This window comes from Euprymna scolopes, chromosome 31 (genome assembly GCF_053919585.1).
Source record: "Euprymna scolopes isolate OS-2025 chromosome 31, ASM5391958v1, whole genome shotgun sequence".
NCBI lineage: Eukaryota > Metazoa > Mollusca > Cephalopoda > Sepiida > Sepiolidae > Euprymna > Euprymna scolopes.
The window spans coordinates 37784-51062 of NC_136512.1; the positions used below are offsets into that span (position 1 = coordinate 37784).

The following is a 13279-nucleotide window of genomic DNA, read 5'->3' on the forward strand; positions in this document are numbered from 1 at the left end:
GTAATGTACTTGCAATAACCCTTATCCCTGAGTGGCTTCCGGGCCTTGATAAGTGGTGATCACTGTGTTAAAAAAAAAAAAAAAAAAAAAAAAAGCATAACAAATAACCAAAAAAGCCAAACGGGAAACATGGCAAGAGTTGAATAATAAAACACCTAGCAAGAAACTATGGGATGTGGTGAGGAAAATTAATGGGAAACAAATTCAATACCCCACTATATACCTAAAAAAAACCTAATGGTGGAAAATGCACTGAAAAAAAGGACATGGCAAACCTACTTGCCGAACAACTAAATAAAAACTCCTCACCCAAACACTACAGCTTAACATTCCAAAACTACAAAATAGAAGCAGAAAAAGGAAAACTGAATTTCACCTCAAACAACACAGAAAAATATAATTTACCATTCACAATATCCAGACTTAAAAGCGCTCTGGATAGAAGCAAAGATATTGCTACTGGACCAGATGAGATCCATTAACAATTTTTGAAACAACTACCAGAAACTTCATTAAATACTCTTTTAAACATATTCAATAATATCTGGCTCTTGAGTTACTTACCTAACGCTTGGCGAGAGTCCACAATCATACCAATTCCAAAACCTGACAAAGACCTCTCGAATCCAACAAATTACCACCCTATCTCTCTAACTAGCATTGTAAGAAAGTAATAAAGAATGCAAGAGAGTTGTATCAAAGTAGCTGAGCAGCGGCTTGGTTCCCACCAGTTTTGGCAAATAGCAAACAGAATCCTGAACAGAAGCGTGTGCTTCATCCCAACTATTATCAATGGACCTGAGGTCATCTCGTCAGCATCAGACAAAGCCAAACTCTTCGCCAAGAACTTTGCAGCTAATTCTATCCTTTGTGACCAAGGCCTCCAACCCCCAATATTTCCTCCTGTATCAGAAAACATGCTATGTGATATACATATATCTGTACATGATGTTGCCAAGCTAATCAAAAACCTTGATTCCAGTAAAGCAACTGGCCCTGACGGTATTCCAATTATAGTACTCAAAAAACTTCAACCTGAACTAGCACCCATACTTACAAAACTGTTTAAACGTTGTCTTAAGGAGAATAGTTTCCCATCTCCCTGGAAAATTTCATTAGTATGCCCTGTATTTAAGAATTCAGGTGATCGCTCATCCCCCTCTCAGTACAGGCCAATAAGTCTCCTATGCGTCATGAGTAAGTTGTTGGAATCTGTGTTAAATACAGAATTAATCAACCATTTCAACAAAAATAACCTTCTTAGTGACACTCAATATGGTTTCCGATCTGCTAGATCTACAGCAGATGTGCTTACAGTTATATCTCATAGGATTAGCAAATCTCTCGACGGAGGCCACCTTTCTAGGGCAATTGCTCTTGACATATCTAAGGCCTTTGATAGGGTATGGCATAAAGGTTTACTTCATAAGATCTCTAGCTATGGTATAGCTGGAAATGTCTTCTCAATTATTAAATCATTTCTTTCTGATAGGTTCATAAGAGTAGTAGTTGAGGGGCAAAAATCAGAAGCTCACAGTATTAATGCCGGTGTCCCTCAGGGGTCCATCCTGGGCCCAACTCTTTTCCTGATCTACATTAATGATCTTCCAAATCACATCCTTACATCATTTGTAGACATTTATGCTGACGACACTACCATCTATGGTAGCACATCTAAGACGGTAAACAACCAAGTTCTCTCCAATTCTCTCTCCTCTGATCTTGAGCACGTAGTACAATGGGGAAAGGAGTGGCTGGTTACTTTTAATGCATCTAAAACCAAACTTCTCTCTTTACATCATCAACATTCTGATCCACATCTGGCATCAATTGAAATGAATGGCTCTCGTCTTCAGGAGGCCTCAAGTTTTGACAAGCTTCTGGGCTTGACCTTTACTCCTGATCTGAAATGGAACACGTACATCAAATCTGTTGCCAAGGCCACTGGAAAAATGGTGGGATCTTTCTATCGATCCGGTAAATATCTCACTGCTGATGCTATTCTCTATCTATATAAGAGCCAGGTACGTCCAAGGATGGAATATTGTTGCCATATCTGGGCAGGAGCTGCTAGAAAGGACTTGTCCTGCCTTGATAGAGTTCAAAATAGACTTCGTAGCCTCGTAGGAGATGTCCTTTTCTCTTCCTTGCAACCTCTATCTCACAGAAGAGATGTTGCGAGTTTGTCTCTGATGTATCGTTATTTTCATGGAAGGTGTTCAACTGAGCTTCAATCTATGGTCCCCCCTCGCCAAACTTTCACAAGAAACACTCGTCTAGCAGTACACACTATCAATAATTCCCCTACTCTTTATCAGTGCCTAAACCTAAACGTAGATTCCATGAACAAAGCTTCTTTCTTAGAACTGCACGCCTGTGGAATTGTCTTCCGTTTTCCTGCTTTCCGGCTGACTACAATATGGTTGTGTTCAAGTCTAATGTAAATAAGTTCTTGATGAGCCGTTCTATATAAGTTATCAAATTTACTAAATTTTCATTACTAATGATTACTATATTGTCCAATGTCTACTGTACACTCTTTAACCCTTATCCTTGAGTGGCCTCTTGGCCTTGATAAGTGGTGATGCCTATGTAAAAAAAAAAAAAAAAAAAAAAAAAAACTAGCTGTATCTGCAAGACCATGGAGAGACTAGTAAACTATCGCCTTGTATGGATATTAGAAAAAAACAAGATATTAGACAAACATCAATGTGGTTTCAGGAAAAAAAGGAGCACAATCGATCAGTTGGTTAGGCTGGAACTTACATAAGAGATGGACTTATCAGAAACCATCATGTGGTGTCAGTATTTTTTGATCTAGAAAAAGCATACGACACCACATGAAAATATGGCATCATGAGGGACCTGCACAACCTGGGAATCAGAGGAAAGATGCCAATATTCATACAAAATTTCCTTAAGAATCGTTCTTTTAGGGTGCGCCTCAGAGAAGAAAAATCTGAAGTGTATGAACAGGAGATGCGAGTGCCCCAGGGCAGTATAATATCCGTTACACTCTTCCTGCTGAAAATCAATAGTATTGGTAAAGTAGTGACCACAAACATTGATAAATCCCTCTTTGTAGACGACTTTTCAATCATCTATTCATCCCCTAATATGTTAACAATAGAAAAAAAATTACAGGAATGCCTTAACAAAATAGAGAAATGGGCTGATGAAAGTGGGTTTATCTTCTCAAAAACTAAAACAGTCTGCATGCATATATCATCATAACCCACAACTAAAAATTAATAACAACGCAATACCAATGGCACAGCAAACCAAATACCTGGGGATGATCCTGGACAACAAATTTAACTTCAAGCCACATATAGAAGCACTCAAAAAAAAAAACAAATGCCAAAAAGCATTAAACATACTAAAGATAATATCACACACAAACTGGGGAGCAGACAGGGAAACCATGCTCCTACTGTAAATAAATAAATACTCCACATACAAAACTATCTATACAGATGGCTGAAAAATAACTGAAAGAGTAGGAGCAGCAACAAAAATGCATAATACACACAAGCAAGTCCGATTACCGGATGATGCCTCTATATACACTGCAGAGTTACAGGCTATTAAGATGGCTTTAGAACTAGTCCGGGAGTCTAGCAAAAACAAATTCCTTATCTTCAGTGACTCCATGTCCAGTTTAATGGCATTGAAAGAAAGGAACATACACCATCCGTACATCCTGGAAATTATGGAAATATACCAACACAAAGTAAAGGAAAATAAAACAATAATATTAGCATGGATACCGAGTCATGTCGGCATAAAAGGAAATTCAGAAGCTGACAAACTGGCTACAGACGCAACAAATCTGACTCCATCAAACATAAAAATCCCATACAAAGATAGAAAAAACAAAATAAACTCCCACATAAAAATCAAGTGGCAAAAACTATGAGATGAACAACTAAACAACAAACTTAGAGAAATACAACACAATGTTGGGCAAGACAGAGCAATAATACCAATACGAAAATTTGGTCATTCAAGACTAACACATGAATACCTTCTGAAAGCAGAAGGTATCCCTCACTGTAGAACCTATCAACATCCACTAACCATTAAACACGTATTGATGGAATGCAAAAAATATGAAAATATCCGTGTGAAACATTTCAAGGAACAAAACCATAAAGCAATATTTGGAAAAGAAACACCCTATAAAATATTAGATTTTCTAAGAAAAATTAAACTTTTGGTTACTTACTCATTTGAAAAAACCCTAGAAAAGAGACTGACAATAAGAAACATTTAAAAATACTAAATCTTAATTAAAAACAAAGTATTACCTAAAGCCTCAAATGAAGAATATTCTCTTCACATTTCCTGGCATGGAATGTGTAATGTGCATCCAGGAGACAAGCGCCCGCGTGTTTGTGTGTTGTGTGGGTGCGTAAGAGAGACGGACAAAAAGGAAAGACTTACCTCGGGGCCTGCTCGGCGTCGCCGACTGAAAATAGAGAAAGAAAGATCAAGATGGTGGCTGCCGTCTTTTGTAAAGGATGATATCTCGCAAAGTCACATGAATTCTCGCAATATGCAAATTTAGCCTGCCTGCAACAGCCATAAAAGCGGGTGATTGAAAGATGTTGGGAGGGCGATGATTGACTTGGTCGGGAATCATGTTGCTGTTGCTTCTCGTGCCGTGTGGGTGTGAACATATCTTACCGTTGTTGGGACCGTCCTGAGTAACCAATTGTTAGGTCCGTTCTGAGTAACCGTTCACGTCCGTCTAGGTACCTTGCTAGTTGGATTCCGTGCAGAACCGGTGTTTACTGGTTATTGAATTGCTTTACGTTGCTGCAACATTATACATCTACAGAGGGTGCAGTACTTTTAAAGGATTTTCCTCATACATCTACAGAGGGCGCAGTAATTTTAAAGGACTTTCCTTACACATTTTCTACAGAATGACCTATAGGGTTGATGTTGCCACTAAAAAAAACTTCCTTATCTTACCTACGATAAATATTTACACATGAACTTATTTTAAATAACTTCTACATCTCTCTAGTTTTAGGATATAGGGGTCTGAATTTCTGAAGGTATTTTTTGACATATATATATCTATATATATAAAAGGCAAAATGTGTGTGACCATTTCGTGTATGTCTCGCAAAGGCTCTTCTCGCACATGGTCCCGGGAGGGGGGGGGGCGGTAACAATCGCTTAGAAGTGTTTATATATGCCGTAGATAATAATATCAAGGATTTGGGAAAGCGCGTCGCGTCTAGATTTATTTACATCGACTTTTACAAAATTATTGCTATTTTGGCTTCTTGCATGTTGATTGGGCTTTTTCGTATAAAAAGCTAAACTAATTAAAAGTTAATGTTCTCGGCATCGCGCCGGGAAACGTCCAGAAGCAATCAGCTTTGATCAATGTGGGGACAAACTCCTCGCATATCAGACAATTGCTAAATCAATCTGGACAATGGGGAGCTGGTTTACCCCTCCCCAACATCTGTTGGGGAAAAAACTTGTGTAAACAAACCCAAGTTTTTTTTACATGGGGGTCACCACTTATCAAGCCCCGAAGGCCACTCAGGGATAAGGGTTATTGCGTGTAGAGTAATCAATGAGATAGTATTGTAATAATCATTAGTATTGGGGGTTTTGATAGAGTGTCTTACTTAAGTGGGCGGTTTGTCAGGAGTTTGTTTATGTTGGACTTGAAGACATCCAAGTTGTAGTCAGGTGGGAAACAGGCAAGCGACAGAGAGTTCCACTGATGTGCAGTTCTAAGAAAGAAGCCTTGCTCATGGAATCTACGTTTGGATTTAGGCACAGATAAAGAGTGGGGAAAATTATTGACAGTAGTTTCAGCCAAACGGGTGTTTCTCGTGAAAGATTGGCGAGGGGGGGGGAGAGGGATTGTAGCTCAGACGAGCACCTGCCATGAAGTAATGATAAAACAAAGACAGGCTCGCAACATCTCTTCTGTGGGAGAGAGGTTGCAGGGAAGAGAAAAGGGCATCCCCCACTAAACCACAAAGTCTATTTTGTACTCTTTCAAGGCAGGATAGGCTGTTTTTAGCAGCTCCTTCCCAGATATGGCAACAGTATTCCATCCTTGGACGTACTTGGCTTTTATATAGATAGAGAATTGCATCAGTAGTGAGATATCTTCTGGAGTGGTAGAAGGATCCCACCATCTTTCCAGCGACCTTGGCAACAGACTTGATGTACGTGTTCCATTTTAGATCAGGAGTAAAGGTCAAACCCAGAAGCTTGTCAAAACACGGGGACCCATCCAGACGAGAGCCATCCATCCCAATTGATGCCAAATGGGGATCAGAGCGTTGATGATGTAAGGATAGGAGTTTTGTTTTGGATGAATTAAAGGTAACCAGCCACGTCTTCCCCCACTGAACCACGTGCTCGAGATCAGAGGAGAGAGAACTTTGTCATTTACAGCCTTTGATGTGTTGCCGTAGATGGTCGTGTCATCAGCATAGATGCCAACGAATGATTTAAGTATGTGTTTAGGGAGGTCATTGATGTAGATCAGGAAGAGAGTTGGGCCCAGGATTGACCCCTGAGGGACTCCAGCATTTATATTGCAGGCCTCCGATTTTTGTCCATCTACCACTACTCTTATGAGCCTATCGGAGAGAAATGATTTAATGATTGAGAAAACATTTCCAGTTATACCATAGCTGGAAATCTTGTGAAGTAGACCCTTATGCCATACCTTGTCGAAGGCCTTTGATATGTCAAGAGCAATTGCCCTAGAAAGGAAGCCTTTGTCAAGAGATTCACTAATCCTGTGGGATATAACCGTCAGCACATCTGCGGTAGATCTTGCAGAGCGGAAACCATATTGTGTGTCACTAAGATGGTTGTTCCTGCTGAGGTGGTTGACTATTTCTCTATTTAATATGGATTCCAGCAACTTACTCATAGCACACAGGAGACTTATTGGTCTGTACTGAGAGGGAGATGACTTATCACCTGAATTCTTAAATACAGGGCAAACTGATGAGGTCTTCCAGGGAGTCGGAAAGCACTTCTCCTTAAGGCAGCGCTTAAATAGTTTCGTAAGTATGGGAGCGAGTTCTGGTTGAAGCTTTAACACTATAATTGTGATGCCAATTAATAAATAAATTAAATAAATAAATTCAAACATGTTTCCCTTGTATGGCCCAGTGGTTAACGTCGTACGTCTTTTTTTCACACTTTAATTTCCAACTTTCCCTCAAGGGTTCGGGTTCGATCCTCATACTCACCGACCAAAACTTTCTTTAATTTTATAACATAAAATCAAGTCTGTTGACTGGCACAGTTCTCAAATGGATCTAAATACCAAATGTACTAAATTCTAGTGCAAATTGATCTAAAAATATTGGTTTGGATTTTTTTTTTTTTTTTCTTTTATTCTTGCTCTGTATTGCATTCACTCTCTTAACTAAGAACATCCTATCGATTGATCCATGATCCAACTTACTATTATATATATAAAAAAGCAAAAATGTATGTGTGTAATGTGTGTTCACTTTTTGTGTATATCTTCAAAAGGCTTTTTTCTAGCGGATTCGAGGCCGTCGCTCATTTTTTAAATTTTTTATATCATGTCTAAATGATAATATCTATGACTTAACAACGGTGGTCGCCTCTATTTAATTTGCCAGATTTTGAAACGTTAATTATTCAACATTTTCGGATCTGCACGTGTTGCATTAGTTTTTCGGTATAAAAAAAAAAAAACTGAAACTCGATTCGAAATACTGGCCCACGGCCAGTGGTCTCTAGAAAGCTATGTAACGTTTAATGGTGGAGGGGGCACCCTACATAGAGATTTTTTTATTTTCTCTGACAGGTTTTGAATAAAATAGAATACGGGAGAATTGGACTTATCTAAGTTGCCACTTAGTGCCATGCTCTAATACCTTACCTTATAGAGTTTATAGAAATATAATGCGCGCGCGCGTAGAAAAACTTTCATTCATCTAATGTCTGGTGGTTCTGAAAAATAATTTCATGCATCTCATGTCATGCGTCATGCAGAAGGAAAAATATTAAAATACAAACACATGTATGGTATTATATATATATATGTTTATTATACAATAATATTGCAATTACAATCATAATTCCAATAATAATAATAGTTCCAATAATAATAATAGTAGTAATAATAAATATAGAAAGAACAGACATTAGGTAGGAAAAAGTTTTTTGGCGGCCATGACACCTTAGCCCATAGATGGATTTCTTTTTTCTCAGTCAGAGTCTGTCAGCAATTCCTCGCAGTACATTACCAATGTCTGCAAGGATTTTGTGTGTTTGTGCGTTATGTGTATGCAGTTCTCTGTCCCGTATTAGTGTGAACTCGTTGATGTTTTTTTTTTTTTTTTTTTTTTTTTTTCGTCGTTGTTCTCTTTGTCGTCGTCGCTGTCAGTTATGATTAAGTCTGTACTGTCTGTGTCTGGTGGTGCCGACGGCGAATTACTATTTGTCATCATGTCCTCTAAGTCAGAGTCAGTGAATGGTACTGTGTCCTCGGAGTCGTTTGGTGGCGTCGGACAGTTTATGGGATGTCCGTGTGTCAAACATACCTGGGCTGGCTGGTCTGGATCTAAGATGCACTGCTCGTTCATTTCAGGCAGTAAGTTGCGCCGCACGTCTCGTACTCGTAGTTTCTTCGAAGGACTGTGTTCGTCCTCCTCCTTCCACGTGTATCTAGATGAAGGTTTTGGTTGTGCGGTCAATTTACCTGCCTTCGGGATGTAACCGTCTCGCTGGTAGTCCGTGATGTGTTTCCGCCATATTGTCAGCCACATCAGCGGGTTGAGTTCTAACGTTCCCCATCCCTTTAGGTCGTCCATCGCTGTTCGGGTTGTAAACAGGAACATCCTGTTGATCATGGCCTGTTTTTCGTTGGCCACGTGACGCCATGGTTCGTCGTTGCTGGTGGACAAGCAGGGCGTGCGTTTTAGGATTCACTCGCTCTGGTTCACGTAGGTGTCCGTTCCTTCTAGGAATAATAAATAAATTAAATAAATAAATTCAAACATGTTTCCCTTGTATGTCTCTGTGGCCCAGTGGTTAACGTCGTACGTCTTTTTTTTCACACTTTAATTTCCAACTTTCCCTCAAGGGTTCGGGTTCGATCCTCATACTCACCGACCAAAACTTTCTTTAATTTTATAACATAAAATCAAGTCTGTTGACTGGCACAGTTCTCAAATGGATCTAAATACCAAATGTACTAAATTCTAGTGCAAATTGATCTAAAAATATTGGTTTGGATTTTTTTTTTTTTTTTCTTTTATTCTTGCTCTGTATTGCATTCACTCTCTTAACTAAGAACATCCTATCGATTGATCCATGATCCAACTTACTATTATATATATAAAAAAGCAAAAATGTATGTGTGTAATGTGTGTTCACTTTTTGTGTATATCTTCAAAAGGCTTTTTTCTAGCGGATTCGAGGCCGTCGCTCATTTTTAAAATTTTTTATATCATGTCTAAATGATAATATCTATGACTTAACAACGGTGATCGCCTCTATTTAATTTGCCAGATTTTGAAACGTTAATTATTCAACATTTTCGGATCTGCACGTGTTGCATTAGTTTTTCGGTATAAAAAAAAAAAACTGAAACTCGATTCGAAATACTGGCCCACGGCCAGTGGTCTCTAGAAAGCTATGTAACGTTTGGTCAATGTCGGACACTCCACCTAATAAACAGGGAGCTGTTTTTTTCCAAAGTTAGTTACCATCGCTGCATGTGCATTAAGCTTTTTCGTATAAAAGACTCGCGTTAAATAAAACACTGTCCCACACTCAAAGTTCACGTCAATAACAGACACCTGTTTTTTTTTTTTTCACACTTTATTTTCCAACTGCGCGTCAAGGCATCATTTTTTTTTTTTTTTTTTTGTTTTTCTTAACAACCAACAATTTTTTTTTATTTACCCAAAACCACACACACTTCCAAACACCCGGGCAACGCCGGGTACCCCTCGCTAGTGGGTATATACAACAGTTTTCTTTGTTTTAATATAGGGTAATTCTGAACAAGAACCAAAAGTTCTTGATAGTTATCTGTATGTCACACTGAAGGCAATCATCCAGAGGGAAACTGGTCTGTCAGGGACTTTTTTTTTCAATCAATATCAATAGCTTAAAATTTGTCAATGTTTAACCTATGTCTACTTCCCTTGGAGGACTCCAAAATATCTAAATGTGCCCCCGCCCTAACAATCTTCATCTTAACAATTTAATTCAATTTTTTTTTTGTAGCAATTGCCAAGAAACACCATTCCCTGCAAATCTAATTGACCCAGAGGAAGCCAAACGCTTATGGTTGGTTGGTGAGAAATGGATGAGACTTACGTAACATTAAACCATAAATAAAATTATGTAAATAAGTTATTTTTAGAAATTGTTGAATCAAGATAAAATAAAATGTTACAAATCAGATTTAATCCCTTTTTTTTTTTCTTTTTTTAACTCATTAAGGATGTGAGTAGCAAATGGTAAAAATACTGAAATCATAATAGAACAATATCAGTTACAATCAACTGACAACCAAATGTGCCTTGTTTAGGGTGGAAAAAAAACAAAAAAAAACATCCTAATGGCCATTGTTGTAATTTCAGAAAAATCAGAAGCATCTGAATTTTCAACTTCCACCACCCCAAGTGAAACTTATACCAAGCCTGACAAACATGCAATTTGGGCCCACAACAGGGAGCGGTCATATATACAACAAATTCATAAATAATTACTGATAAAAGTAATAGTAAAAAATTTCTTAGTACTGTCCAGTAATTAGCAATTATAAATATTACTACCACATCACCCAATCATAAAATGTTTATAAATATATTTAATTTATGCAGATTAAATAAATATCATTATGGGGCCTAATTTTCTATAGATTGTTATATTGTACTCAATATAAAGTAGTAATTTCAAAAGTAAAAACTTGGGTGCCATCAGCTAGCATTGAAACCAAAAGATATAGTCTTCTAAGCCTTAGTTGTTAGCGTTTGAGCTATCCTCAGATGGATAGTAAACTAACTTTAACATATAAATGTATATTTTGCATACATACAAGAGCACTTAATTTGTTCCACAGGTCCAAATCTTATATCAAGTTTCAAATCTGTAGAATAAAAATTGACATGAATTTGGTAGAGACCGTTAATCAGACAAAAATCGCTTATCACTTATAAGAAAGCAGCTTACAATTGATTTATTTATAGAAAAATTGAACCATCAATTAAACCATAGCATGCATATTTAATGACTAAACTAATATCTCGTTAATGATTTGTTTTTGTGCCATTTTTCCAAAATAAGAAAAAAATATAACCTATCCGTCATTTAAATCTGATATCACCGTTTTCAGTAAATTTTTTTTTTTTTTTTAAATGTGGTCATAAATTTCTTTGACACTGACAATTTTCCAAAATCATTGATACATTGTTTTAAAGTAGAGGAAAAAAATTTGTAGATGTTATGTTCTCAATCTTGTGTGTGTGCACGTGTAGTAATCAAATTGCAAAACATGAAAAAAATTCAGTTAAATTTTCAAAACTCATGGCAGATTTTGAAAACAAAAAGTTTCTGATTGTTAAAGTTTTTTTTTTTTTTTTTTTTTTTTGATCAAGGATGATGAAAAGCCAATTGAGGAATGCCTCAGAGGCCAGATACTTTCTGAAATGGTAATATAATCAACTAGCAACTTTATTAAAAGATTGGATATAAATCTTCCATTTAAGATCTGGAGTGAAAGTCAGTCCTAGAAGTTTAAGATAAGAGGTTTCCTTAAAGAGAAACATTCAATCCAACCAGAACAAAAAAAAAAGGATCTGAGCATTGGTAGTGAAAGGAGAGAAGTTTAATGTTAGAAGTGTTTAAAAATACTAATTAGAAATGAAACCAGCCATAACAAACCAGTAATATAAAAAAAAAAAAAACTTGACAAACTTCAGTTTTTACTGGAAAGAATCTTCTGAAAAAATACTGTATTTAAATAGTGGACAGAACCATCAACGATGACTTATTGGATGAATTAGTGTGACAAGCTTCTTTTATCTCCATAAAAGAAAAAACATTTCAGCATTTTTTTTTTTTTTTTTTTTTTATTCTTGTTCAAAATTCCCCCTATGTTAATAAAGAACAATGTCATTGTAGTAAAATTTAAATTCAAGTGAAACCAATGATATCTACTGAATTGTCATTAAATTATCCAAAAATTATGAAAAAAGATAAGATAGAAAATTAACTATTAAAGAAAAGTTTTCAAAGTTAGCAATTTTAGCTTGCATAATAGGTTCTTTTAGTGTTTAGGACACATGTAAAAAAAAAAAAAAAAAATTGCGAAATCGTTTTTTCATTGAATAAGATACATGTTTTATGTAATATTCCAGAAATATTAAAGTCATTGTGACAGAATTAGGTAGATAGAATTGCTTATTGTTGAAATTGAATTGAAAAAAAAAATGTAAGTAGTTTTTTTCTTTTAATGAAAACTTAATTTTTCGGCTGCTGAATTTTACAATAACAAAAAACCAAAAATCTATGATGCACACGCCAATGATGAAATGGAAATATATTCCAAAAATCACTTAAATTGATCAAGTAGTTTTATTTTTGTAAAGAAAATCAATTTCAAGTGATTAATGGGAATTTGTAGGAATTACAATATAAATTTTGCAAGTTTGAACTACTCAGCTATCTTCCTTTGCTTCCCCCCCCCCCCAAAAAAAAATAGTGGGCTAGAAAATCACTTCTTGGATATTCATAAAATTTGATGTTCTTTAAAAATAAAACTACTAGTTCAATTTATGTGATTTTTGGAATATGATATTTCAGTTTCATCCTGAACACATACATCATACCGATTTTTCTTTATTTTTGTTCTTTAATATAAGGCAAATTTTGGATAAGAACCTTTTTCTTTTAATTATTCTTAAGGAAAAATAAAGTCAAAGTTGACTTGTCAAAACATTGAACAGGATCAATTCACCACTAAACAAATGAAAACCATATTCCAAAAGTAATCAAACCTTAAACGGATTTTGTGTACATTACCCCCCTCTTATTCGAAAAGTTTGGATTTATTTGCCGTTTGCTCTGCAAACCGTAAGCAAATCTTTCAAATGCAGAAAGAAATGGAATACTTTTGTTTTAAAAATCTTTAAGAAAAAAAAAAAAAAAAAAAGGTTGTGCAAAGAAATCTCAAGCAATTTTATGTTAAAATTTTTATGGGGGAGTAGACAAAAACTAATATATATAC

At 36.2% G+C, this 13279-nt stretch overlaps 1 protein-coding gene across 7 annotated transcripts in view; it reads left to right on the forward strand.

Annotated features, from left to right (window-relative positions):
• The window catches only part of LOC145255574 (retinol dehydrogenase 13-like), a 171641-nt gene that overhangs the window by 31055 nt on the left and 127307 nt on the right, over positions 1-13279 (forward strand). For 4 of the 7 annotated variants that reach the window (XM_080114031.1, XM_080114032.1, XM_080114030.1 and 1 more), the window contains one exon: positions 10273-10452. The exons of the other annotated variants lie outside the window; for them this stretch is intronic. In XM_080114031.1, coding sequence (XP_079970157.1) covers positions 10273-10369 — 97 coding nt within the window. In that variant the 3' untranslated portion in view covers positions 10370-10452. Of the gene's footprint in view, positions 1-10272; positions 10453-13279 lie in introns of those variants that run through there. 7 annotated transcript variants of the gene reach the window in all.